This window comes from Vipera ursinii (genome assembly GCF_947247035.1).
Source record: "Vipera ursinii genome assembly, chromosome: 2".
Lineage (NCBI taxonomy): Eukaryota > Metazoa > Chordata > Lepidosauria > Squamata > Viperidae > Vipera > Vipera ursinii.
In genome coordinates, this window is record NC_139513.1 from 291,517,269 (window position 1) to 291,542,173 (window position 24,905).

Sequence of the window (24,905 nt, forward strand, 5' to 3'; positions counted from 1 at the left end):
ACGTGTTGTTGCCCGGAAGGTTGTGGAGCAGATCCTACAGAGATAATGCTGTGAAGGCTTTCGATCCTCCGTGGTTCATCCTCGATGGAGGATGAACGCATTGAGGATGCATTTTCAAGGTTGAAGCCCTGGTTTCTGTATTTTTTTAATGGTTTTATTGATGCCCTGGAGGTCTGTTCCAGCCTTCTAGGTTAAAACATATAAAGAACGGTTGCGGGCATTGAGTGTGTCTAGTTTAATGAAAAGTATGTCTAGGTTAATCAAAAGAGGAACCAGGGATGACACGATAGCAGTGTTCCAGTATTTGAGGGGCTGCCACAAAGAAGAAGAGGGGCTCAACCTATTCTCCAAAACACCTGAGGACAGGGTCAAAAGAGACAGATGGAAAATAATCAAGGAGAGAAGCAACCTAGAACGAAGGAGAAATTTCCGAACAGCGAGGACAATTAACCATTGGAACAGGCATTGCCTCCAGAAGCTGTGGGTGCTCCAACACTGGAGGTTTTGAAGAAGAGATTGGGCAACCGTATATCCAGAATGACAAGAGGTTTCCTCCTTGAGCAGGGGGTTGGACTAGAAGACCTCCAAGGTCCCCTTCCAACTCTGTTATTCTGTTGATTAAGCAGTGGAACGGCTTGCCTCTGGAAACTGTGGGTGCTCCATCACTGGAGGTTGTTAAGGAGGGGTTGGACAACCATTTATCTGAAATGTAACAGGGTCTCCTGCTTGATCAGGGGATTGAACTAAAAGGCCTTCAAGTCCCCTTCCAACTCTGCTATTCTGGAGGAAGAGGGGATGAGGATGTTCTTCAGATGAACAAATGACATAGCCTTCAAAACTGGGCAGGGTAATTTTTACTGTCATGTTTCTCAGCCTCAGCAACTTTAGCTTTTGTGCATTTCAATTCTCCGAATCCCCCAGTCAGCCAGAGGTAGACCTCCGTGCCTCTTAAAGTTGCTGAGGCTGGGAAACATAACTGTACAAGTCAGATAGATGTTTTGGAATGAAAACGATGGGTTTGGAAAAGGACGGAAAGAGTTCAGTTAACAAGACGAGTGTAAAGCTTTTGACTTAAGCAAAATCAAATGCACAGGTAGAGGAGGGGAATACCTGACTTGGCAACGGTGCTTTCCTGTGGGGGGAAAAAATATTTTAACAATAATCATCGAATAAATAAGGTACTAGTAGAAGAAAATATTTATAGCTCAGGATTGAATGATGCGATCTTGGGTGCCATAGCTTAAATTGGGGAACTGTGGGCATCCTAGATCCGTGGTGGCGAACCTAGGGCACACGTGCCACAGGTGGCACACAGAGCCCTCTCTGTGGGCATTCCCCAGTCCTGGGCCTTCAGCTGGGTTTTATAAAACCTTTTCGCTTTAGGCCTCCGCCGCCGTGTGCAAAACAAAAGAAAGGTTCAATCAAACAGTCAATTTCAACTTCTCGCAGGTAAAAAAAAAAGATCCCGCAAAGTTGGAATTGATTGATTGAACTTTTTAGTCCCACCCAGTCTGCCGTTACCACCGCAACCACGCCCACCCAATGGCCACACCCACCCAATGGACCACACGCACCCAGCACCCGACGACACATAAGTGGGTTTGGGGTTGCAGTTTGGGCACTCGGTCACTAAAAGGTGTGCCATCACTGTCCTAGATCAAGCCAAGTCCAAAAATGTTAGAGAAGAACTCAGACAAACGGGCTGTCAACAGGCACATAGGGATAAATAACATCTACATACTATTCAAAAGAAATGATCGAAAAGCCTAAAGGGAAACAGAATAAAACAGCTTCTCACTGGCGATAAACAGCCAGATGATCAGAGATTAGTACCAAGATTAACATTACATCAACAGTCAAGGAGTAAACACTACCCCAATCATGGAACTTCCAACTCAGACAAACAGTCAAGGAGTAAAAAAACAGCCTCACCAAGGAATCAGCAAAAACACTCCCACCAAGACTAACAGGGCGCACCATTTGTATATAAACGGAGAGCAAACCCCACTCCCTTCTAGCACTGATGATGTTACCTAGCTGGGTAATGAAATGTCTATAAGAAAACAACCAAACTCAGACTGCACCAACATCCTTGCCCTCCCTCTCTTCCTCCTCCTCCTCGTTTTCCTCCTCCCCTTCCCCCTCCCCCTCCCCCTCCTCCTCCTTCCTTCCAGCACTGGTGATGTTACTTAGTTGGGTCATGAAATGTCTGCAAGAAAACAACTAAGCTCAGTGCACCAAGGACCCCACAGTCTTAACTATTTTCTGAAGCAATCAGTTTATTTGAAACATTTTTTTATCGTTGAATAAATGACTGAAGAAAATTAAGTGGTTTTTCAGCATGAGAGTTAAATGAAAACCTGTCTCAGGAGGTTTTATGTCACTGACTGCTAATCCACCTGAGTTTCCCAAGATATATATATGCCTTCCAGCTAATATAAGAGAGAAGGAACCCGTGGCTCAGGAGGTTAAAACACTGCCTGATATATAATCAGCCCGGGTTCGAATCTCAGATAAAGGGTATGACTAACTGATGAGAACATAAAGAGTTTGAAATGATCATCTTAGCCTCCCAAATTCTTTATTAGCAATTTGAATAATTTGCACAAATAATGAGCTGTCATAAGTTGACTATGTCCTGTGGATAAGCCCTGAGTCGGGCCAAAACAGGAATGAAAGAGTTAATTAGCAAGGTCCACTCAAAAAGCCTTGACAAATACTTAAACATAAGTTTGCCTTGCCTTCCAGCTAATAAAAAAGAGAGAAGGAACCCGTGGCTCAGGAAGTTAAAACACTGCCTGATATATAATCAGCCCAGGTTCGAATCTCAGATAAAGGGTATGACTAACTGATGAGAACATAAAGAGTTCGAAATGATCATCTTAGCCTCCCAAATTCTTTATTAGCAATTTGAATAATTTGCATATATATATATATATATATATATATATATATATATATATATATATATATTGCATATATGTCTGTGTATTTGACAAATGGATTTATAGAATTGCTTTCAGCTCACCCACCTTGTGCAATCATGTTCCTATATAATCATGCAGAATTTTACCAGCTTCTGCAATCATATCGTTTCATTAATCCTACAAATGAGATGATTTCCACAGGTCTCCCTTCAGTAAAGATTGCTGTTTACAAGAATTTGGAAGGGAAAACCTTTACCACTTGATGGCACTGTTAAATATTTAGTGAGCATTGTGCAAGGGGGGAATTTTTTTTAAAAAAAAACCCGTATTAAAAATAGACACATTTAACGGTTGTTAAATGCTAACATGATGTCTCCAGTGAGGCAAACGTTCCTTTCCTTCAATGCTTAATTCTTACCAGGAAATGTGAGGCGCAGGAAATTCCCCTAGATATCACCCCAAAATTCTACTTATCAAGTTTTTAATATAAGATGTAGAATGCTACTCTTCTTGAAGGAACAAATAAGAACAAATAAGAAGCACCTCCTTTGTCTGCAATGGATTTGCAAGAGATTTATGTGTCAAAAGAGTCAAGTGGGTGGTGTGGCCCCAGCTGTGCAATCCAAACACATAATACAGAGCAAGTTTCGAATCTCGTGACTGCGGGGGCTCCTTGGCGCTCTCTCAGGTTGGTGGTTTTCTTGCAGACGTTTTATCACCTGACTAGGTAACGGCATCAGTGGTAGAAGGGAGGTGGGGTTGCAGAGTGGAGAAGAACGAAAGGAGAAAGAGGAGGAGGAGGAGGTCTGTGGGGTCCTTGGTGGTCTCTGAGCTTGGTTTTCATGCAGGTGTTTCATGACCCAACCAGGTAACCTCATCAGTTCTAAAAGGGAGTAGGGTTTACAGAGTGGAGAATAATAATAATAATAATAATAATAATAATAATAATAATAATAATAATAATAATAATAATAATAATAATAATACCTTTATTGTCAAAGTACAACATGTGTACATTGAGATTAGCTGAGCCTCCCCCCCCTGGGCTCTCTCCCCCCAACACACAGTGACAACAAACCCTCCATCCTACCACACCATGTGAACCAACTACACCACACACCGGCCTCCCAAGTCAATTCTGCATAAGTTCACAGAGATTATGTCCCATTTAAAAGCCTAACAGCCCACAGATAAAAGCTGTTCTTCAGCCTGTTGGTACGGCTGGCTATACTCCTATATCTCCTACCAGATGGTAGGAGAGTAAAGAGATACCGTCCAGGGTGTGAGTCATCCCTGAGAATCTTCCTCACTCTTCCAAGGCAACGAGCCCTGGCGATGTCATCCAGTGGTGTCAGGGAACAGCCCACAATGTCTTGTGCTGTGCTTACTACCCTCTGTAATACTTTCCTATCCGTGGCAGTCAGACCAGCATACCAAACCACAATACCATACGAGAGGACGCTCTCTAAAGTAGACCGGTAAAAGATGGTCATTAGCCGTTGTTCTACCCTGTTCTTCCACAAGACCCTAAGAAAGTGAAGCCTCTGTTGGGCCTTTCTAGCCACCTGGGTTGGGTTAACTTTCCAGGTCAGATCTTCACAGAGGTAGACTCCCAGAAATTTAAAGGAGGAAACTCTCTCCACACAGTCCTCCCCGATGTAAAGTGGGGCAGGTTCCTCTTTTTTTCTCCGGAAGTCTAACACCATCTCTTTCGTCTTGCCAATGTTTAGGTGCAAGTTGTTGTTACTACACCATATGGATAGTTTTTGTACCTCCGCCCTATAGGGAAGGGAAGGAGAAAGAGGAGGAGGAGGTCTGTGGGGTCCTTGGTGGTCTCTGAGTTGGTTTTCATGCAGATGTTTCGTGACCCAACCAGGTAACCTCATCAGTTCTAGAAGGAAGTAGGGTTTGCAGAGTGGAGAAGAACGAAAGGAGAAAGAGGAGGAGGACGAGGACGAGGAGGTCTGTGGGATCCTTGGTGATCTCTGAGCTTGGTTTTCATGCAGATGTTTCATGACCCAACTAGGTATCATCATCAGTGCTAGAAGGGAATGGGGTTTGCAGAGTGGAGGCGAGGGAAAGGAGAAAGAGGAGGAGGAGGAGGAGGAGGAGGAAGAGGAGGAGGAGGAGGTGGAGGTCTGTGAGATCCTTGGTGGTCTCTGAGTTCGGTTTTCATGCAGATGTTTCATGACCCAACTAGGTATCATCAGTGGTAGAAGGGAGTGGGGTTTGCAGAGTGGAGAAGAAGGGAAGGAGAAAGAGGAGGAGGAGGAGGTCTTTGGGGTCCTTGGTGGTCTCTGAGTTGGTTTTCATGCAGATGTTTCATGACCCAACTAGGTATCATCAGTGGTAGAAGGGAGTGGGGTTTGCAGAGTGGAGAAGAAGGGAAGGAGAAAGAGGAGGAGGAGGAGGTCTTTGGGGTCCTTGGTGGTCTCTGAGTTGGTTTTCATGCAGATGTTTCGTGACCCAACCAGGTAACCTCATCAGTTCTAGAAGGAAGTGGGGTTTGCAGAGTGGAGAAGAACGAAAGGAGAAAGAGGAGGAGGACGAGGATGAGGATGAGGAGGTCTGTGGGATCCTTGGTGATCTCTGAGCTTGGTTTTCATGCAGATGTTTCATGACCCGACTAGGTATCATCATCAGTGCTAGAAGGGAATGGGGTTTGCAGAGTGGAGGCGAGGGAAAGGAGAAAGAGGAGGAGGAGGAGGAGGAGGAGGAGGAAGAGGAGGAGGAGGAGGAGGTGGAGGTCTGTGAGATCCTTGGTGGTCTCTGAGTTCAGTTTTCATGCAGATGTTTCATGACCCAACTAGGTATCATCAGTGGTAGAAGGGAGTGCGGTTGCAGAGTGGAGAAGAATGAAAGGAGAAAGAGGAGGAGGAGGAGGTCTGTGGGGTCCTTGGTGGTCTCTGAGTTTGGTTTTCATGCAGATGTTTTGTGACCCAACCAGGTAACCTCATCAGTTCTAGAAGGAAGTAGGATTTGCAGAGTGGAGACGAACGAAAGGAGAAAGAGGAGGAGGAGGAGGACGAGGAGGTCTGTGGGATCCTTGGTGGTCTCTGAGTTGGTTTTCATGCAGATGTTTCATGACCCAACTAGGTATCATCAGTGGTAGAAGGGAGTGGGGTTTGCAGAGTGGAGAAGAAGGGAAGGAGAAAGAGGAGGAGGTCTTTGGGGTCCTTGGTGGTCTCTGAGTTGGTTTTCATGCAGATGTTTCGTGACCCAACCAGGTAACCTCATCAGTTCTAGAAGGAAGTAGGGTTTGCAGAGTGGAGAAGAACGAAAGGAGAAAGAGGAGGAGGACGAGGACGAGGAGGTCTGTGGGATCCTTGGTGATCTCTGAGCTTGGTTTTCATGCAGATGTTTCATGACCCAACTAGGTATCATCAGTGGTAGAAGGGAGTGGGGTTTGCAGAGTGGAGAAGAAGGGAAGGAGAAAGAGGAGGAGGAGGAGGTCTTTGGGGTCCTTGGTGGTCTCTGAGTTGGTTTTCATGCAGATGTTTCATGACCCAACTAGGTATCATCAGTGGTAGAAGAGTGGGGTTTGCAGAGTGGAGAAGAAGGGAAGGAGAAAGAGGAGGAGGAGGAGGTCTTTGGGGTCCTTGGTGGTCTCTGAGTTGGTTTTCATGCAGATGTTTCGTGACCCAACCAGGTAACCTCATCAGTTCTAGAAGGAAGTGGGGTTTGCAGAGTGGAGAAGAACGAAAGGAGAAAGAGGAGGAGGAGAAGGATGAGGATGAGGAGGTCTGTGGGATCCTTGGTGATCTCTGAGCTTGGTTTTCATGCAGATGTTTCATGACCCAACTAGGTATCATCATCAGTGCTAGAAGGGAATGGGGTTTGCAGAGTGGAGGCGAGGGAAAGGAGAAAGAGGAGGAGGAGGAGGAGGAGGAGGAGGAAGAGGAGGAGGAGGAGGTGGAGGTCTGTGAGATCCTTGGTGGTCTCTGAGTTCGGTTTTCATGCAGATGTTTCATGACCCAACTAGGTATCATCAGTGGTAGAAGGGAGTGCGGTTGCAGAGTGGAGAAGAATGAAAGGAGAAAGAGGAGGAGGAGGAGGTCTGTGGGGTCCTTGGTGGTCTCTGAGTTTGGTTTTCATGCAGATGTTTTGTGACCCTACCAGGTAACCTCATCAGTTCTAGAAGGAAGTAGGATTTGCAGAGTGGAGACGAACGAAAGGAGAAAGAGGAGGAGGAGGAGGTCTGTGGGATCCTTGGTGATCTCTGAGCTTGGTTTTCATGCAGATGTTTCATGACCTGACTAGGTAACATCATCAGTGCTAGAAGGGAATGGGGTTTGCAGAGTGGAGGCGAGGGAAAGTAGAAAGAGGAGGAGGAGGAGGAGGAGGGGGAGGAGGAGGAGGAGGAGGAGGTCTGTGGGATCCTTGGTGGTCTCTGAGTTTGGTTTTCATGCAGATGTTTCGTGACCCAACTAGGTAACATCAGTGCTAGAAGGGAGCGGGGTTTGCTGTCTGCTTAGATACTAGCGGTTTGCCCTGTTCGTTGGTGGGAATATTCCTGGTGATTCATAGAATCCTAAGGCTGGAAGGGACCTTGGAGGTCTTCTAGACCAACCTCATCCTCAATCAGGAGTCGTTATGCCGTCCCGGACAAATGGTTGCCCTGTCTTTTCTCGAAGACCTCCAGTGATGGAGCACCCACAACTTCTGGAGGCAAAGCCGCTCCGCTGATTTCTCATGCTGGCTGCCAGAAAATCCCTTCTCCTTTCCAGGTTGGTGTCTCCCTCTGGGGAGCTTCCACCCATTGCTGCTTCTTCTTGCCCTCAGGTGCTACGGAGAGCAAATACGACACTCTCTTCTCTATTCAGTGCTTTCAGCCTGTCCGTGCTCTCAAGTTCCTTGATTAGGCTGTTTGTGTGTTGTGTTGTGCTGGGCTGGGCTGTATTGGGGCAAACATAGCAATCAAGATCAGGCCGAGTTAAGCTGTTTGGCACAGAATGAGGGCCCTGGATGCATGAATGCACGTCGGTGTGCTTGCTGTTCAGCTCCGTCTGAGAGCTTCAGCAGCTTGAGCACCTGGCTTATCTGGGCTAAGCAAAGTCCAGGCTGGGTTAAGATGCAATTTGGTATCCCCCAGCGCCGCAAAGCTCAGCCCTATGAAAACTGAGTCACGGAAGAGGCTGTCCCGGGTTTCTAATTGTAGCCTTGTGTGTCAGAAGCTGCTGTTGAATCAGCCTTTCCTGCTTGAGAAGGGCAGTTAGAAGACTGGTGACCTTGCACCTCAGCACCACTGAGGCCCCAGACGGGACACTTAGGGGCCAACGGGGGTGGCCCTTGTCGCCTGAGGATCAAACTCTGCACTGGTTTCTAATGCCATTTGGTGAGGGGGTCTGTAGCCAGGTGAGAAAGACAATCAAGATGGCCTCACCTTGACTTTCTTTGGCGTGAGTGAGATGCAAAGGGAAAACAGATTAAGCTTTCAAGATTCCGTGGGGTCCTGGGTGCTCTCTGAGCTTGTTGGTTATCTTGCAGATGTTTCATGAACCAACTAAGGAACATCATCAGTGCTAGGAGGGAGGGGATTTGCGGAGAGGAGGAGGAGGAGGTGGAGGAAGAGGAAGAGGAAGAGGAGGACCAAGGGGTCCTGGGTGCTCTCTGAGCTTGGTGGCTTTCTTGCAGACCTTTCATGAACCAACCAGGGAACATCAACAGTGCTAGGAGGGAGGGGGATATGTGGGGGGGAGGAGGAAAAGGAGGACTGTTGGGTCGTTGGTGCTCTCTGAGCTTGGTTGTTTTCTGGCACACATTTCATGACCCAACTAGGTAACATCATCAGTGCTAGAAGGGATGAGGAGGAGGAGGAGGAGGAGGAGGAGGAGGAGGAGGAGGAGGAGGAGGAGGAGGAGGAGGAGGAGACGACCTTGGTGCTCTCTGAGCTGGGTTGTTTTCTTGCACACATTTCATGACCCAACTAGGTAACATCATCAGTGCTAGAAGGGAGGAGGAGGAGCAGGAGGAGGAGGAGGAGCAGGAGGAGTTGGAGGAGACAACCTTGGTGCTCTCTGAGCTGGGTTGTTTTCTTGCACACATTTCATGACCCAACTAGGTAACATCATCAGTGCTAGAAGGGATGAGGAGGAGGAGGAGGAGGAGGAGGAGGAGGAGGAGGAGGAGGAGGAGGAGGAGGAGGAGGAGACGACCTTGGTGCTCTCTGAGCTGGGTTGTTTTCTTGCACACATTTCATGACCCAACTAGGTAACATCATCAGTGCTAGAAGGGAGGAGGAGGAGCAGGAGGAGGAGGAGGAGGAGGAGGAGGAGTTGGAGGAGACAACCTTGGTGCTCTCTGAGCTGGGTTGTTTTCTTGCAGACATTTCATAACCCAACTAGGTAACATCATCAGTGCTAGAAGACAGCAGGGTTTGTGGAGAGGAGGAGGAGGAGGGGGAAGACATTGGTGCTGTCTGAGCTTTTGCCAGGGGCAGAGTTACTTGCTGGGTTGTGTCACCTGCTCTGCAGTTGCAGCCCCAGCCATCTGGGTTGTCAAGCAAAACACACACCTGCTTTATCTCTGACTGACTGCCGGGTGGAATTAGGAATCTCTGCTTTCTACAATTAAGTCCTGCCAATAAAATTTATGCAACCAAAGATGGCACCGTCAGTTTGTGTGTACGTGTGTGTGTGTGTGTGTGTGTGAGAGAGAGAGAGAGAGAGAGAGAGAAAGAGAGGGAGCGAGAGAGAGGGATGGATGGATGGGAGAAAGGGAGAGGGAGGGAGGGGAGGAGAGAGAGAAAGAGGCAGTGTGAGGGGGGGGGAGAGAGAGACTTACTGTCAAATTAAAAGCTAATTTGCCGTGAAAGGCAGGAGGCTTGCAAGGCACTAACCAGGCCCACCCCTGTGGGCTCCTTTCTGATACAGATATTTTTGAAAGTTGCTTGCAAGCAAAACTTATCTCAGTGTTTGCTAAGCATTCTGCTTGGAGCAGCTTGTCAAATCAGCGACAGGGATGGAGAGCCAGTTTGATTTGGTGATTAAGGTACCAGGTTAGCAACTGGGAGATGGTGAGTTGAAATCCCGCCTTAGGCATGAAAGCCAGATGGATGACTTTGAGTCAACCACCAGGAGACGGTGAGTTCTAGTCCCGCCTTAGGCATGAAAACCGGCTGGGGGACTTTGGGCCCATCACCAGGAGACGGTGAGTTCTAGTCCCGCCTTAGCCAGGAAAGCCAGCTGGGTGATTTTGGGCCAATCACCAGGAGACGGTGAGTGTTAGCCCTGTTTTAGGATTGAAAACCATCTAGGTGACCTTCAGCCATTCGCTCTCTTTCAGCCCACCCCACCCCGCCGGGTTGTTGTGGGGAAAAAAGAGGAGGAAGAAGGAATATTCAGTCCTTTTGCTGCCTTAGGTTATTTATCAGAATAATAAAGAGGGGATATAAATAAATTACACAAACTGTGGGTTTGCTGCTGCAAGATGGGAGGTGGGTGTCACTAGCAGAAACGAGTCCCAACCATGGGTGCCCTGGTTGAAGTGACTCCTTCCTCCTCTTCTCACTCTTCTCCTCTTCTTCCTCCTCTTCCCTCCTCCTCTTCCTCCTCCTCATCCTCCTCACTCTTCTCCTTCCTCCTCTTCCCTCCTCCTCTTCCTCCTCATCCTCCTCACTCTTCTCCTCCTCTTCCTCCTCCTCTTCTCACTCTTCTCCTCTTCTTCCTCCTCTTCCCTCCTCTTCCTCCTCATCCTCCTCACTCTTCTCCTCCTTCTCCTCCTCTTCTCTCCTCTTCCTCCTCATCCTCCTCACTCTTCTCCTCCTCTTCTTCCTCCTCTTCCCTCCTCCTCTTCCTCCTCTTCCTCCTCTTCTCACTCTTCTCCTCTTCTTCCTCCTCTTCCCTCCTCCTCCTCCTCTTCTTCCGCTTCCTCTTCTTCTTCCTCCTCCTCCTTTTCCTTGTCCTCTTCCTCCTCCTTCTCCTCCTCTTCCTCCAGATGATTTCATGAAGCAGAGCCGGGGGATGCTCCTGCTTTACACCCTCAAGAACCCCTCTTTCCCCGAGTACGCCTTCGCCAGCGACAGTGGGATCATGTGCCTTGACATCCACGTTGACCACCCCTACCTGATTGCGGTGGGTTTCTACGATGGCAACGTGGCCATCTACAACCTGAAGAAACCCACTGCCACGCAGCCAGGCTACAAAAGCAGCAGCATGTCTGGGAAGCACACCGACCCCGTCTGGCAGGTAAGGACTGGGGCACTCAGCCCTTCTTCCTCTTCTGCCTCTTCGGCAGGCCTTCACAGCATAGCTCAGGGTTGAACTTGGAGTCCTTGGCGCTCTCCTGCTTGTTTTCTTGCAGACGTTTCATTACCTGACTAGGGAATGTCATCGGTGCATCTGAAAGGCTTTGAGAATGTTAACTAGGTCACATCACCAGTGCCAGAAGGGAGTGGAGTTTGTGGAGAGGAGGAGGAGGAGGAGGAGGAGGAGGAGGAGGAGGAGGAGGAGGAGGAAGACTGTGGAGAGGAAGTCCATTACCCTATTCCAGGGGTAGGCAACCTCAGCTCTTTTATGACTCGTGGACTTCAACTCCCAGAATTCCTGAGTCAGCAGTCCACGAGTCAGAAAAGAGCCGAGGTTGCCTACCCCTGCCCTATTCGGTCAATTCGGTCAATTATGGATGTGATTCCCAAGCTGGCCTGTAGAGTCTTCATGAAAACAAACAAGAGACAACACAATAGCATTCATGCACAGCTTCATGTTGTGCACCATTCCTAGATGAGGAGGCTCCGTTCACAGTCACTCCTGCCCTGGTCACCTTCAGTTTGTCAGACGGCCCTAGGAAGCCCTTCAGAAGTTGTGGGTGCTCCATCACTGGAGGCTTTTAAGAAGAGATTGGACAGACGATTGTCTGGGCTGGTACAGGGTCTCCTGCCTGAGCAGTGGGGGGGGGGAGGTTGGGTGGGCTAGAAGACCTCCAAGGTCCCTTCCAACTCTTGTTATTCTGTTAATTAACTAGTGGAACTGTTTATCTCCAGAGGTTGTGGGTTCTTTATCATGGGAGGTTTTGAAGAAAACAGCCACTTGTCTCCAATAGTATAGAATCTCCTGTCTGAGCAGGGGGTTGGACTAGAAGACCTCCAAGGTCCCTTCCAGCTCCATTCTGATTGAAGGAGACAATGGCAAGCCACTTTTGAAATGGGAAAAAAACCCAACCCCTTGGCAGTCCAGGCAGTCTCTGAGACACGATTGAGAGGGGATGGGTGGGGGTGGGTAAATAAACAAATACATAGATACATACATAGATACATACACACACACACACACACACACACACATAGATTAGAGAACAAAAGAAACTATATGATGCCATCAAGAGAGTCAAAGAATTGCAATGGAAATAGCAAGGAGAACCGAGAGAAGGTGGACCAAGGCGGTCCTAGAACGGATCCCACTCGATCAAAAGCATCCACGAAAGAGACCATAAGCAAGACCAGGGGTAGGCCACCTTGGCTCTTTTATGACTCGTGGACTTCAGCTCCCAGAATTTCTGAGCCAGCATGGCTCAGCTTGGAAACCTCTCCCTTTCCCCTCAGCATGGCTGGCTCAGGAATTCTGGGAGTTGAAGTCCACCAGTCATAAAAGAGCCAAGGTTGCCTACCCTTGCCTTAGACATATGGACTTCAACTCCCAGAATTCCTGAGCCGGCATGCCTCAGCTTGGAAACCTCTCCCTTTCCCCTCAGCATGGCTGGCTCAGGAATTCTGGGAGTTGAAGTCCACCAGTCATAAAAGAGCCAAGGTTACCTACCCCTGAGCAAAACGGATCGAGGACATCAGCCAAGTCCTGAGGGCCCAATTGGCAAAAGAAAGCTCAGGACCGTAGGGGTTGGAAACAGGCAGAAGAGGCCATCAGCCTGCGGTGGATGGACAATGTTTCCTGTGTTGTGATTCCGTGCCAGCCTGTGATCCCGACACCTGAGTCTGGGGAGTCTGAGGAGGAGGAGGATCAGAGTCGGAGGAAGGCTCTGATGAGCTCCAAGACTTACATTCCAGTGAGGAGCCTGGCCTTTCCGCTGGATCTGACTCGGGAGATGCCCAGCTGGAGGAAATGAGAGACACCCGCAAATGAAGACAGGCCAGGAGAGTAGGCGAGAGGGAGGCAATGGGGCGACTCTGGAGAAGGCATTGAGAAGCCACGCCTTGAGGACTGAATTACAAAAGGGGAACATGTGGGCGGTGCTGGTTGCTGAAGGCAACGGTTGCAAAGTACTTCACGGGACCATGTTCTGCTGGTATTGCCGGTGACCAATTCTGTTTTACATTGTGTTTCGTGTGGAGAATTTCCTCCATTTGGATTGTGTTTTGTTGCTTTTTGTTTTTGGACCATTTGGCAGGTGTATTACCAATATTAAAAGGGGTTTTGTTTTCTTCTGAGTCTCCAGCCTATTTCTCAAAAGGGCTTTTGTCCTTCTGCATTTAACATAGGCTGGGACTGAACATTTCCCTGAAAGTAAGGCCTACCCCGAAAATAAGCCCTAGCTTGATTTTGTGGGGTGGCCCTTATAGAAGCCCTATCCCCAAAAATAAGCCCCTTGGGTTGCCAAGCATCCGAATTTCGATCGGGTGACTATGCCACAACGGTCGTAAAGTGTGAAAGACGGTCAGGAGTTCCCTTTTTTCGGCGCCGTTGCTAGCTTCGCAAGGGTCATGAAACGGAACTGTTGCAAGCCGAGGAATGTCTATTCTGCTGGCGAAAGCCGCAGCTGCTTTTAAATATCCATGTTTTTTTTTTCTTCCTTTCCTTCCCAGGTAAAGTGGCAGAAAGATGACATGGACAACAATTTGAATTTCTTCTCGGTCTCTTCGGATGGCCGCATCGTCTCCTGGACCTTGGTTAAGGTAAGGAAGGGCTCCCTCCCAGTTGGCCTTGCGTAGCTTTGGCCTTGACTCAAGGATGCTCTGGGCGGCTTCTTCCCCCTCTCTCTTCTGGAGGCAAAGCTGGGTTGACCCACGGCACTAGCCTCTGGTTTGTTGAGTAGCCAAAGCCGTGCTAAGCTAGAACCCAGGCAAGAAAAATTAGCCTGTGAACTAGACCATGGATTGTAATGCTGATTGGCAGTAAAATGTTGCAGCCCCCCCCCACAACCAGCAGGCCACCTCTCAATGACCCTCCCCACTGGAACCTCCCCATCACGAGACCCATCACAAGACCCCTCCCCCCACCTGACATGACTCACACCTGACCCTTTGCAAGACCCTCACTTGACACACCCACACCTGACCCATCGCAGGACCTACTGACCACCACGCAAAGCCCTTACAAGCAGAAGAACACAGACAACGACGTCCCCTAAACTCCACTGAAGGCGTTACCTGGCTTGGTAATGAAACGTTTGGAAACCAACCCACAAGCTAGGACAACGCACCTCCACCCTGGGGTGTTGCAGCTCCCTAATAGCAACAGCAATAGCAACAGCACTTAGTCTTAATATACCGCTTCAGAGTGCTTTACAGCCCTCTCTATGCAGTTTACAGTCAGCATGTTGTCCCCAACAATCTGGCTCCTCATTTTACCGATCTCAGAAAGATGGCAGGCTGAGTCAAGATAGATAGATAGATAGATAGATAGATAGATAGATAGATAGATAGATAGATAGATAGATAGATAGATAATAGCAGTAGTGTTTAGACTTATATACCGCTTCACAGTGCTTTGCAGCCCTCTCTACGCGGTTTATACAGTCAGCCTCTTGCCCCCAACAATCTGGCTCCTCATTTTACTGACCTCGGAAGGATGGAAGGCTGAGGCAACCTTGAGCTGGTCAGGATCAAACTGCTGGCAGTTGGTGGAGTTGGCCTGCAATACCTCATTCTAACCACTGTGCCACCATGGCTATCATCTATCTATCTGTCTGTCTGTCTGTCTATCTATCTATCTATCTATCTATCTATCTATCTATCTATCTATCTATCTATCTATCATCTATTCATCATTTATCTATCTATAGCAATAGCAATAGCACTTAGACTTATATACCGCTTCACAGTTCTTTACTGCCCTCTCTAAGTGGTTTATAGAGTGAGCATATTGCCCCCATCAATCTGGCTCCTCATTTTACCGTCCTTGGAAGGATGGAAGGCTGAGTCAACCTTGAGCCAGTCAGGATCGAACTACGAAACTGCAGGCAGCCAGCAGGCAGCAGAAGTAGCCTACAGTATTACACTCTAACCACTGCGCCACCACGGCTCATACAATCATAAATTCATTTCTCTGTGGACGTCTTCAACATGTCCAAAAACAAATGCTATTTGGGCATTTCTTGTTCATACTGCAATCCTTTTTTTTTTTAAAAAAATTATTTTATTAAAATATTTATGAATACAGAAATACAAAAGAAAATAGTAGGAAAATGAGGGAGGGAAAGAGGAAGGGAAAAGTGTGAGGCAAAGGGAAAAAAGGGGGGTTGGACTAGATGACCTCCAAGGTCCCTTCCAACATTATTATTATTATTATTATTATTATTATTGTTGTTGTTGTTGTTGTTGTTGTTGTTGTTGTTGTTGTTGTTATTATTATTCTATTCTATTCTATTCTATTCTATTCTATTCTATTCTATTCTATTCTATTCTATTCTATTCTATTCTATTCTATTCTATTCTATCCTAAAGTGAATCACTGCAGTTGTTAAATTAATCACATGGTCGTGAAGTGAATCTGGCTCCTCCATCGACTTTGCATGTCAGAAAGTCACAAAAGGGGATTACGTGACCCCAGCATGCTGCAACCATCATAAATATGAGTCACTTGCCAAGCATTTGAATTTTGATCCCATAACCCTGGGGATGCTGCAACAGTCCCAAGTGTGAAAAATGGTCATAAGTCCCTTTTTTCCCCAGGGCCGTTGTAACTTTGAATGGTCACTGCACGAACTGTTGTAAGCTGGGGACTAGCTGTATTGTCAGCTGGAGCTGAGTCTTCTCTGCCTTCACAATTCCCTCTACAGCGGTCTACAGCTACTGGCAGATTCTCGGATATATACACTTTTATATGTCCTCTTTCCTTTTTCTGCCTTTCTAATACCCTCATTGTTCTTTTAAGGCTCAACTTCTTCCCAAATCCCCATTGTGCAAAACTTATTCAGATCCCCGAAGCCGTTTCCAAAAATAAAGACGTTGGGACGTTTGTTCTTGAAATGAGAGAGCTGAGCTGTGCTTTGTTGGGAGGTTTTGATGGGGAGTGAACCTGTAATGTTGGATTTTTTTTCTTCTTCTTCTTGCATTCATCCTTTTCAGGACTCTTAAAGCCCAACAAAGGGAAAGGCAGCAATTCGTAAGATGAAAAATCCTCGCAGTCTAAGCTCAGCCTGCTCTGATGAAAAAGAAGGGAATTGTAGCCCTTTAGACGTATTCTTTTGGGGGCTGGCTCCATGCCGTGCTAAGCCATAGCTTGTTTAATCATTATTGCCACGAATCTCAGTTGGCTTGGGTCCCGTATCACTGATCCGCAAGCCATGCGGAACAAATTATGCTAAGCCAAAACCAACCAAGCTACGTTTCGAAAGCGCCTCGCCTTCCAGTGCTGACCCTCTGAGTATAGGCAGCGTTTGAATAAAGATTTTTCTGTTTATTCTGCGACTATGAATCCTTTGGTGGAGCCATAAGTGTCCCGTGGAAGCCAATTTGGCATGGTGGTTAGGGCACCGGGCTAGAAAGCATGAGTCCCACCTGAGGCATGAATACTGGCTGGGTGACTTTGAGCCTATCACCAGGAGACGGTGAGTTCTAGTCCTGCCTTAACCTTGAAATCCGGCTGGGTGACTTTGGGACCATCGCCAGGAGATCCTAGACTCGTCCAACTTGGGCAGTTTTAAGACTTTGGACTTCGGGTGCCAGAGTTCCCCAGCCAGCAGGGAAATGAGATCGCTTGCCAAGGGATCCTTGGTACTCTCTGAACTTGGTTGTTTTCTTGCTGACATTTCATGATTCAACTAGGTAACACCATCAGTGCTAGAAGGGATTGGGGTTTGTGGAGAGGAGGAGGAGGAGGAGGAGGAGGAGGAGGAAGGCCGTGGGTTCCTTGCTGCTCTTGCAGACATTTCATGATTCAACTAGGTAACACCATCAGTGCTAGAAGGGATTGGGGTTTGTGGAGAGGAGGAGGAGGAAGAGGAAGAGGAGGAGGGGGAGGAGGAGGAAGGCTGCAGGGTCCTTGCTGCTTTTTGAGCTGGGTTGTTTTCTTGCTGATGCTTCATTATCTGACTAGGTAACATCCTCAGTGCTAGAAGGGAGTAAGGTTTGCGGGGGGGAGGAGGAGGAGGAGGAGGAGGAAAAAGAGGACAGTGGGGTCCTTGGTGCTCTCTGAGCTGGGTTGTTTTCCTGCAGATGCTTCATTATCCAACTAGGGAACATCCTCAGTGCTAGAAGGAAGAGGGGTTTGCTCTCTCTGTGAATATATCCCGGTGGCTTGCCCTGTCACTGTTGATGGGACTATTAAATGAACCAAGAGCAAACCCAACTCCCTTCAAGCAATGATGATGTTGCCTGGTTGGGTAGTGCAGGCTGGCTGGGGAATTCTGGGGCTTGAAGTCCACAAGTCTTAAAAGTTGCCAAGATTGGACATCCCTGGCCTAGATGGATGTATGATGGGACACTGTGGAACGTGTGGGATGTACAAGGTTCCCGTTGCCACTGTCTTAAATCCCTCCGAGAACGTTGCGTCCTGCTGCCCACGTGGCTCTGATCTTTCTTCTCCCCACAGAATGAACTGGTCCACACAGACATCATCAAGCTGCTGGTTGAAGGGACGACGGTGGAGGGGCCGGAGGGGCTGCAGCTGCAGACCATGGGTACAGGCTCCAATTGAAGGGGGAAAAAACACGTTTGTAGCTCAGGGGTCCTTAGTGCTCTCTGAACTTCCTTGCAGACCTTTCGTGACCCAACTAGGTGACACCATCAGTGCTAGAAGGGAGGGGGAGTTGTGGGGCAGGGGACGAGAAGGAGGAGGAGGATGTCATCATCTTTGGGGTCCTTAATGCTCTCTGGCCTTAGTGATTTTCTTGCAAACTTTTTGTTATCCAACTAGGGGACATCATCAGTGCTAGAAGAGGAGGGGATTGTGCTGGAGGTTTTTAAAACGAGACTGGACAATCACCTGGCTGGGATGGTATAGGTCCTCTTGCTTGAGCAGGGGGCTGGACTAGAAGACCTCCAAGGTCCCTTCCAGCTCTATTCTATTCTATTCTATTCTATTCTATTCTATTCTATTCTATTCTATTCTATTCTATTCTATTCTATTCTATTCTATTCTATTCTATTCCACTTCATATTTTCCATTCTATTCTATTCTATTCTATTCTATTCTATTCTATTCTATTCTATTCTATTCTATTCTATTCTATTCTATTCTATTCTATTCTATTCTATTCTATTCTATTCTATTCTATTCTATTCTATTCTATTCTATTCTATTCCACTCCATATTTTCCATTCTATTCTATTCTATTCTATTCTATTCTATTCTATTCTATTCTATTCTATTCTATTCTATTCTATTCTATTCTATTCTATTCTATTCTATTCTACTCTATTCCACTCCATATTTTCCATTCTATTCTATTCTATTCTATTCTATTCTATTCTATTCTATTCTATTCTATTCTATTCTATTCTATTCTATTCTATTCTATTCTATTCTATTCTATTCCACTCCATATTTTCTATTCTATTCTATTCTATTCTATACTATTCTATTCTATTCTATTCTATTCTATTCTATTCTATTCTATTCTACTCCATATTTTCTATTTTATTCCACTCCATATTTTCTATTCCATTCCATTCCATTCTATTTCATATATTCTATTCTATTCTATTCTATTCTATTCTATTCTATTCTATTCTATTCTATTCTATTCTATTCTATTCTATTCTATTCTATTCTATTCTATTCTATTCTATTCTATTCTATTCTATTCTATTCTACTCTATTCCACTCCATATTTTCCATTCTATTCTATTCTATTCTATTCTATTCTATTCTATTCTATTCTATTCTATTCTATTCTATTCTATTCTATTCTATTCTATTCTATTCCACTCCATATTTTCTATTCTATTCTATTCTATTCTATTCTATTCTATTCTATTCTATTCTATTCTATTCTATTCTATTCTATTCTATTCTATTCTATTCTATTCTATTCTATTCTACTCCATATTTTCTATTTTATTCCACTCCATATTTTCTATTCCATTCCATTCCATTCTATTTCATATATTCTATTCTATTCTATTCTATTCTATTCTATTCTATTCTATTCTATTCTATTCTATTCTATTCTATTCTATTCTATTCTATTCTATTCTATTCTATTCTATTCTATTCTCCCCTTCATGGATTACTGCCTTGTCGTGGCGAAGGGGCTTGCGTAATTCAATGAAGCTATGAGCTATGCCGTGCAGGGCCACCCAAGACGGACAGGTCATAGCAGAGAGTTCTGACAAAACGTGATCCACTGGAGAAGGAAATGGCAACCCACTCCAGTATCTTTGCCATGAAAACCCTATGGACAGTACCAAAAGGCAAAACGATATGATGCTAGAAGATGAGCCCCTCAGGTCGGAAGGCGTCCAATATGCTACTGGGGAAGAGCAGAGGGCTAGTACTATTCTATTCCACAGTCATTGTTGTCCTCCTCCTCCTCCTCCCTTCTAGCACTGATGATGTTCCTTAGTTGGATGATGAAACATCTGCAAGAAAACAGCCGAGCTCAGAGACCACCATGGGCTCCTTGAGACAGCTTGAATTTCCCTTCATTTCCTACCTTATCTGCATCAAAAGCAGTCATTCGAAACAGGATTCTCTTAACAGCCTCCCATGTCAGCAAGTGGTAGGAAATTCTGGCGAGCGGTGAGAGAAACAAGAGGCCCTTCCTGATTGGAAGGTCTTTAGAGAAACAAGAGGCCCTTCCTGATTGGAAGGTCTTCAGACGAGTCAAAGGATCATTTCTTAAGTCTCTGAAAATGACCTAACCTCGATTTGAATCCCTTTGATCACACGAAGCAGCAGCCGGTATAGCTCAGGAATTCTGGCTCAAGAAACCTACGGCTTCCGTTGCTTTGGGGAAACCCCTGAGCAAATTCCCATGAGAATAAAAAGGCAACCAAAGGCCCAGCCACGTCTTTGTGAGGTTGGCCATCTTCTTCCGCGTTGCCGGTGTGTGGTGGTAGAGGAAGGGTACAGACAGACAAACAGCTGGTTCCCTGGCAAATGTGGTCCTCCCGCAATCTCAGCTTTCTATCAGTTAGCTCAAAAGAACTCTGTATTTAGCAAAGGCCTCGTGTTGAGAGAAACCCAGCAGAAATATGTTTCCCCAAATATTTTGCAGCCTTATTGATTTTTCCCTCCCCTCTTGGTTTTCCCAACAGGCTGTGGGACTTCATTTGATTTCCACAAGAAGATTGATTATCTGTTCCTCGTGGGTACCGAGGAAGGCAAAATCTACAAGGTAAGAGAGACTTTCTCATAAAACTAGGTTGTATTTTTTGGTCATGGAGCACAGGTGGCCTTTCCTGTTAAGCAAAATGTCTCAGAGGTCTATGAGCTTCCCCTACATAGGGCTGGTAAATATCTCCCAACGGGGAGGTGCTAGAAAAATTGTGAACACATCACGCTGGTGGATTTAGGAAGAGGCAGTCTTAAGGCTCGGGACTGATCGACGATATCAGATGGCTGAGTACAATAATTTAACCTTTAATTATGGCATTCTTCTTGGGGAAAATCTAATCTTCCCCATCTTTCTTTCTTTTTTGGGGGGAGGTGAGAGTTATGAATTGTTGCCCCCCCTTCCCCTCCTCCCTCCCCTTCCCTCTGCCTCTTCCCTCTCCTCTCCTCTCCTTTCCTTTTCTTTTTTTTTTTTTGCAAGAATTTTGGAAGGGGTTTGCCATTGTCTTCCTCCTAGGTCTCAAATTGAGTGACTGGCTGAAAGTCATCCAGCTGGCCTCATGCCTAAAACTCACATTCTCCGGGTTTCTAGGCTGATGCCTTAACTACTACACCGAACTGGTTGTCTTAAATTTTAAATGCTATGTATTTTATTTTATTTTTAAATAATAATAATAATAATAATAATAATAATAATAATAATAATAATAATAATAATAATAATAATAATAATAATAATTTAATTTCTATACCGCCCTTCTCCCGAAGGACTCGGTATACAGGGCAATAAATACAATAAAAATACAATGTACAAAAGTTAAGAAAGAATTAAATAATGTAGCCCAATTACAGTAAAAATTAATAAAATTAATATTAAAATACCCCAAACCCATCAGACCAGGCCGGCTTGTTCAAATAAATAAGTTTTTAGGTCACGGCGGAAGGAGCGAAGGTCAGGAGCCATCCAGAGCTCAACCGCTAAACGGTTCCAAAGGTCTGGCGCGCCCACTGAGAATGCCCTCCGCCTGGGGGTCGCCAGTCGACACTCTTTGACCTGTATCGCTAGGCATATTGCATTCAGTTTTGGGTGCCACATTAGAAAAAAGATGGTGAGACTCTGGAAAGAGTGCAGAGAAGAGTAACAAAGATGATTAAGGAGCTGCAGGTTAAAACATATGAAGAACGGTTGCTGGAATTGTGGGTGTCTAGTTTAATGAAAAGAAAGATTAGGGGTACCATGATAGCAGTGTTACAATATTTGAGGGGCTTCCACAAAGAGGAGGAGGTCAACCTATTCTCCAAAGCACCAGAAGGCAAGACAAGAAACAGCAGATGGAAACTAACCAAGGAGAGAAGCAACCTGGAACTAAGGAGAAACTTCCTGACAGTTAGAACAATGAACCAGTGGAACAACCTGCCTCCAGAAGCTGTGAATGTTCCAACACTGGAAATTTTTAAAAAGAGACTGGAGAACCACTTATCTGAAATGGTATACGTTCTCCTTCTTGAGCAGGGGGCTGGACTAGAAGACCTCCAAGGTCCCTTCCGACTCCGTTATTCTGTTCTGTGGTTTTTTTTTAAGACTTCAGAATGGGGGAAAATAAATCAGTCAAGCAAGTGATTTCCTAATATAGTTTGTTTAAAAAAAATGGGTTTGGGGGCTTTGACATACAGTTAGAATAAAAGATCAGTGTAAGGAACAAATTTAGTACGCTTATTTAGAATATAAAAGAGAACCTATGGAATGAGGACTCATAATGAGACTAAGTCTGGAGGGGAAAAAACTTTGCCAAAATTCAGAGTACAGCTCTGAAACTATCGTGATACTCAGGGAAAGATGGAGGGTAAAATCTTTTAGCAATAAGCCTCCACGGGCATGATGGGGGCTTTCGTCATGCAAGGAAGGACCAGGATCGTCCCACTCAAAAGCCATAAGAAAGAGAAGGAAATGTCAAGGAAAAAAAGAAGCACATTTTAAAGAAAGTTAAGGAAATGACCAGAATCACACCTAAATTAAGATTGCTCAATCATGGAAAATATCTAATAAAATTAAATGAAGATTGAAAAGTCTATAGCGATGTCCTTAAAAACACACATGCATGCACACAGCGGTGTTTCATTCTCTAATCCTGTTTTTAAGGACTTCGTTATAAACTTTTCAATTTTCATTTAATTTTATTAGATATTTTTCCATGATTGAGCAATCTTAATTTAGGTGTGATTTTGGTCATACGTATATATATGTATAGTAATTTGTTAGTAATTTACATAAATATATGAGCTGTCCGGTGTGACTACTGCCTGTTCGATGGCCTTCAAGACATCCTACTATTAAATACAGCACATTGTGTTGTTTAAGTGTTCCCTTTATTTTTTTGAGCAGTATACATACATACATACACACACACATACATATACATATACACATACATACACACACATATATACATATACACATACATACACACACATATATACATATACATATACACATACACATGGACACACATATACATATACACATACATATACATACACACATACATTAAGTCGAGAAAGAAAGAAGGGAGGAGAAAGAAAAGAAAAAGGAAAGACAGAAATAAAGAGGGGAGAAAGAAAAAAGTAGAAAGAAAAGAGAGAAAGAAAGAAGGAAAGAAAGAAAGAGGAAGAAAGGCCAGCTGTCAAATAGGAAAATGCCAGATGCACTTGAAATATGATTCAACTGTTTAAATTAGCAGGAAAGGAGCCATTTAAATGCTAACAGCTCTATTTCAATAATATAGAACAAGATTGTGTGGGCTGCAGAAAGTTTCATGTCTGTAGGGAAAGTAGATGCAAGAAGATGTGCAGACTTTCGCATAGAAAGTTTTGCTTAAGATCTTACAAAAAAAAGGGGAATAAAGCCACACCTGGAGAGGAATCAAAAAGCGGAATAAGCTGATTTCAGTCTATGGAAGATAAGACTCAAGACATCTGGCGAAAGGAGAAAAATTACAGGTTTCTTTTTTTTACTTAAATCGATTACCACAAAGCCTTTGGTTGCACAAGTCCTAAAGAATAGAGGGTTGGGGGGAGGCATTAAAGCGAACGGATGTGCCAGAACATCTGATTCTTCTTCTGGGGGAATCTGAAAGTTAGAAGTGGGGTTGGAGAAACCAGGGGAGGGGTGGGCTTCAGAATAAGAAGAGAGAGAGACTTAAGGTTTATTTATTGTATTTGTCGATCAAATTTACAGGCAGTCCTTGACTTAACAACGGTTCATTTAGTGACTGTTCGAAGTTACAACGGCACTGACTTATGACTATTTTTTTTCAACCTCATGATCCTTGTAGCATCCCCACGATCCTGTGATCAAAAATTCAGACACTTGGCAACTATTTATGATGGTCTCAGCATCCCGAGGTCAGGTCAAACAAGCAAAGTCAATGGGGAAGCTGGATTGACTTAACAACCTTAACAACTCCAGTGATTCAATTAACAAAGGTCATAAAATGGGGCAAAACCCACTTAACAAATGTCTCGCTTGGCAGAATGTTTGGGCTCCGTCATGGTCTTAAGTCGAGGACTTCCTGTATTTTGCTAGAAATGATTCCGGGTGACGTGCAATAATTACATACCAGGCATATACATAGAATGAAGGCTACTGCTAAGCTTGTAAGCCGCCCTGAGTCTTCGGAGAAGGGCGGGATATAAATGGAATTAAAATAAATAAAAAAAAATAAAATAATTGATTAAAAATATGTATTTATCCCTCTGCGACCACCAGACCACACATTCGACAAGCTAAATTTAGGGTCTGCGGTGTCCTGCGGTCATGCAACCACGTTTTTTGCCCAAACCCATCATTTACTTCCTTTTTTGTGGCTCAAATCACTGCCATTGCAAACCAGATTTTACCTAATAACTGCAGATTTGCTTAACAGCTGCCTTAAAGAAGGTCATAAAATCAGGTCACGCACATGACCAAAACCACTTATTACTGTCACAAACTCAGACTGTGATAGGCGGGCTCCATTCCGCTCGTAACTCAAGAACTACCTTGAACTCAGGGGTCTCCAAACTTGGCTGCTTTAAGACTTGTGGACTTTGAAGACCCCTGAGCTAGCCCCATGTTTTTCAAACTTGGCCCCTTTAAGAGGTGTGGACTTCAACTCCCAGAATTCCCCAGCCACCGTGGAACCAAAACAAAGGCAAGCCTTCCTCTAAAGCAGGGGTGTCCAATCTTGGACCCTTTAAGGTCTCTGGACTTCAACTCCCAGAATTCTCCAGCCAGCCTTGCTCGTAACCCAAGAACTACCTCGAACTCAGGGGTCTCCAAACTTGGCCGCTTTAAGACTTGTGGACTTCAACTCCTAGAATTCCTCAGCCAGGCATGCTGGCCGAGGAATTCTGGGAATTGAAGTCCACAAGTCTTAAAGCGGCCAAGTTTGAAGACCCCTGCTCTAACTTATTTGTCAAACTGTTCCTAAATGAAAATAAAGTGCCCTTGAAAGCCTTCCAGCATTCTGCCTGATAAAGCCTTAATTTCTAGCTGCAGAACCGTTAGAGCATGGCAAATTTCCACCCGAGCAGAAGTTGCTCAGTTAATATC

General features: G+C 45.3%; 1 protein-coding gene across 1 annotated transcript in view; it reads left to right on the forward strand.

The window, feature by feature from the left end:
* The window catches only part of DNAI1 (dynein axonemal intermediate chain 1), a 145,687-nt gene that overhangs the window by 75,808 nt on the left and 44,974 nt on the right, over positions 1-24,905 (forward strand). Inside the window, exons 13-16 of the mRNA XM_083351186.1 lie at positions 10,863-11,113; positions 13,681-13,770; positions 17,630-17,717; positions 20,299-20,378. Coding sequence (XP_083207312.1) covers positions 10,863-11,113; positions 13,681-13,770; positions 17,630-17,717; positions 20,299-20,378 — 509 coding nt within the window. The remainder of the gene's footprint in view (positions 1-10,862; positions 11,114-13,680; positions 13,771-17,629; positions 17,718-20,298; positions 20,379-24,905) is intronic.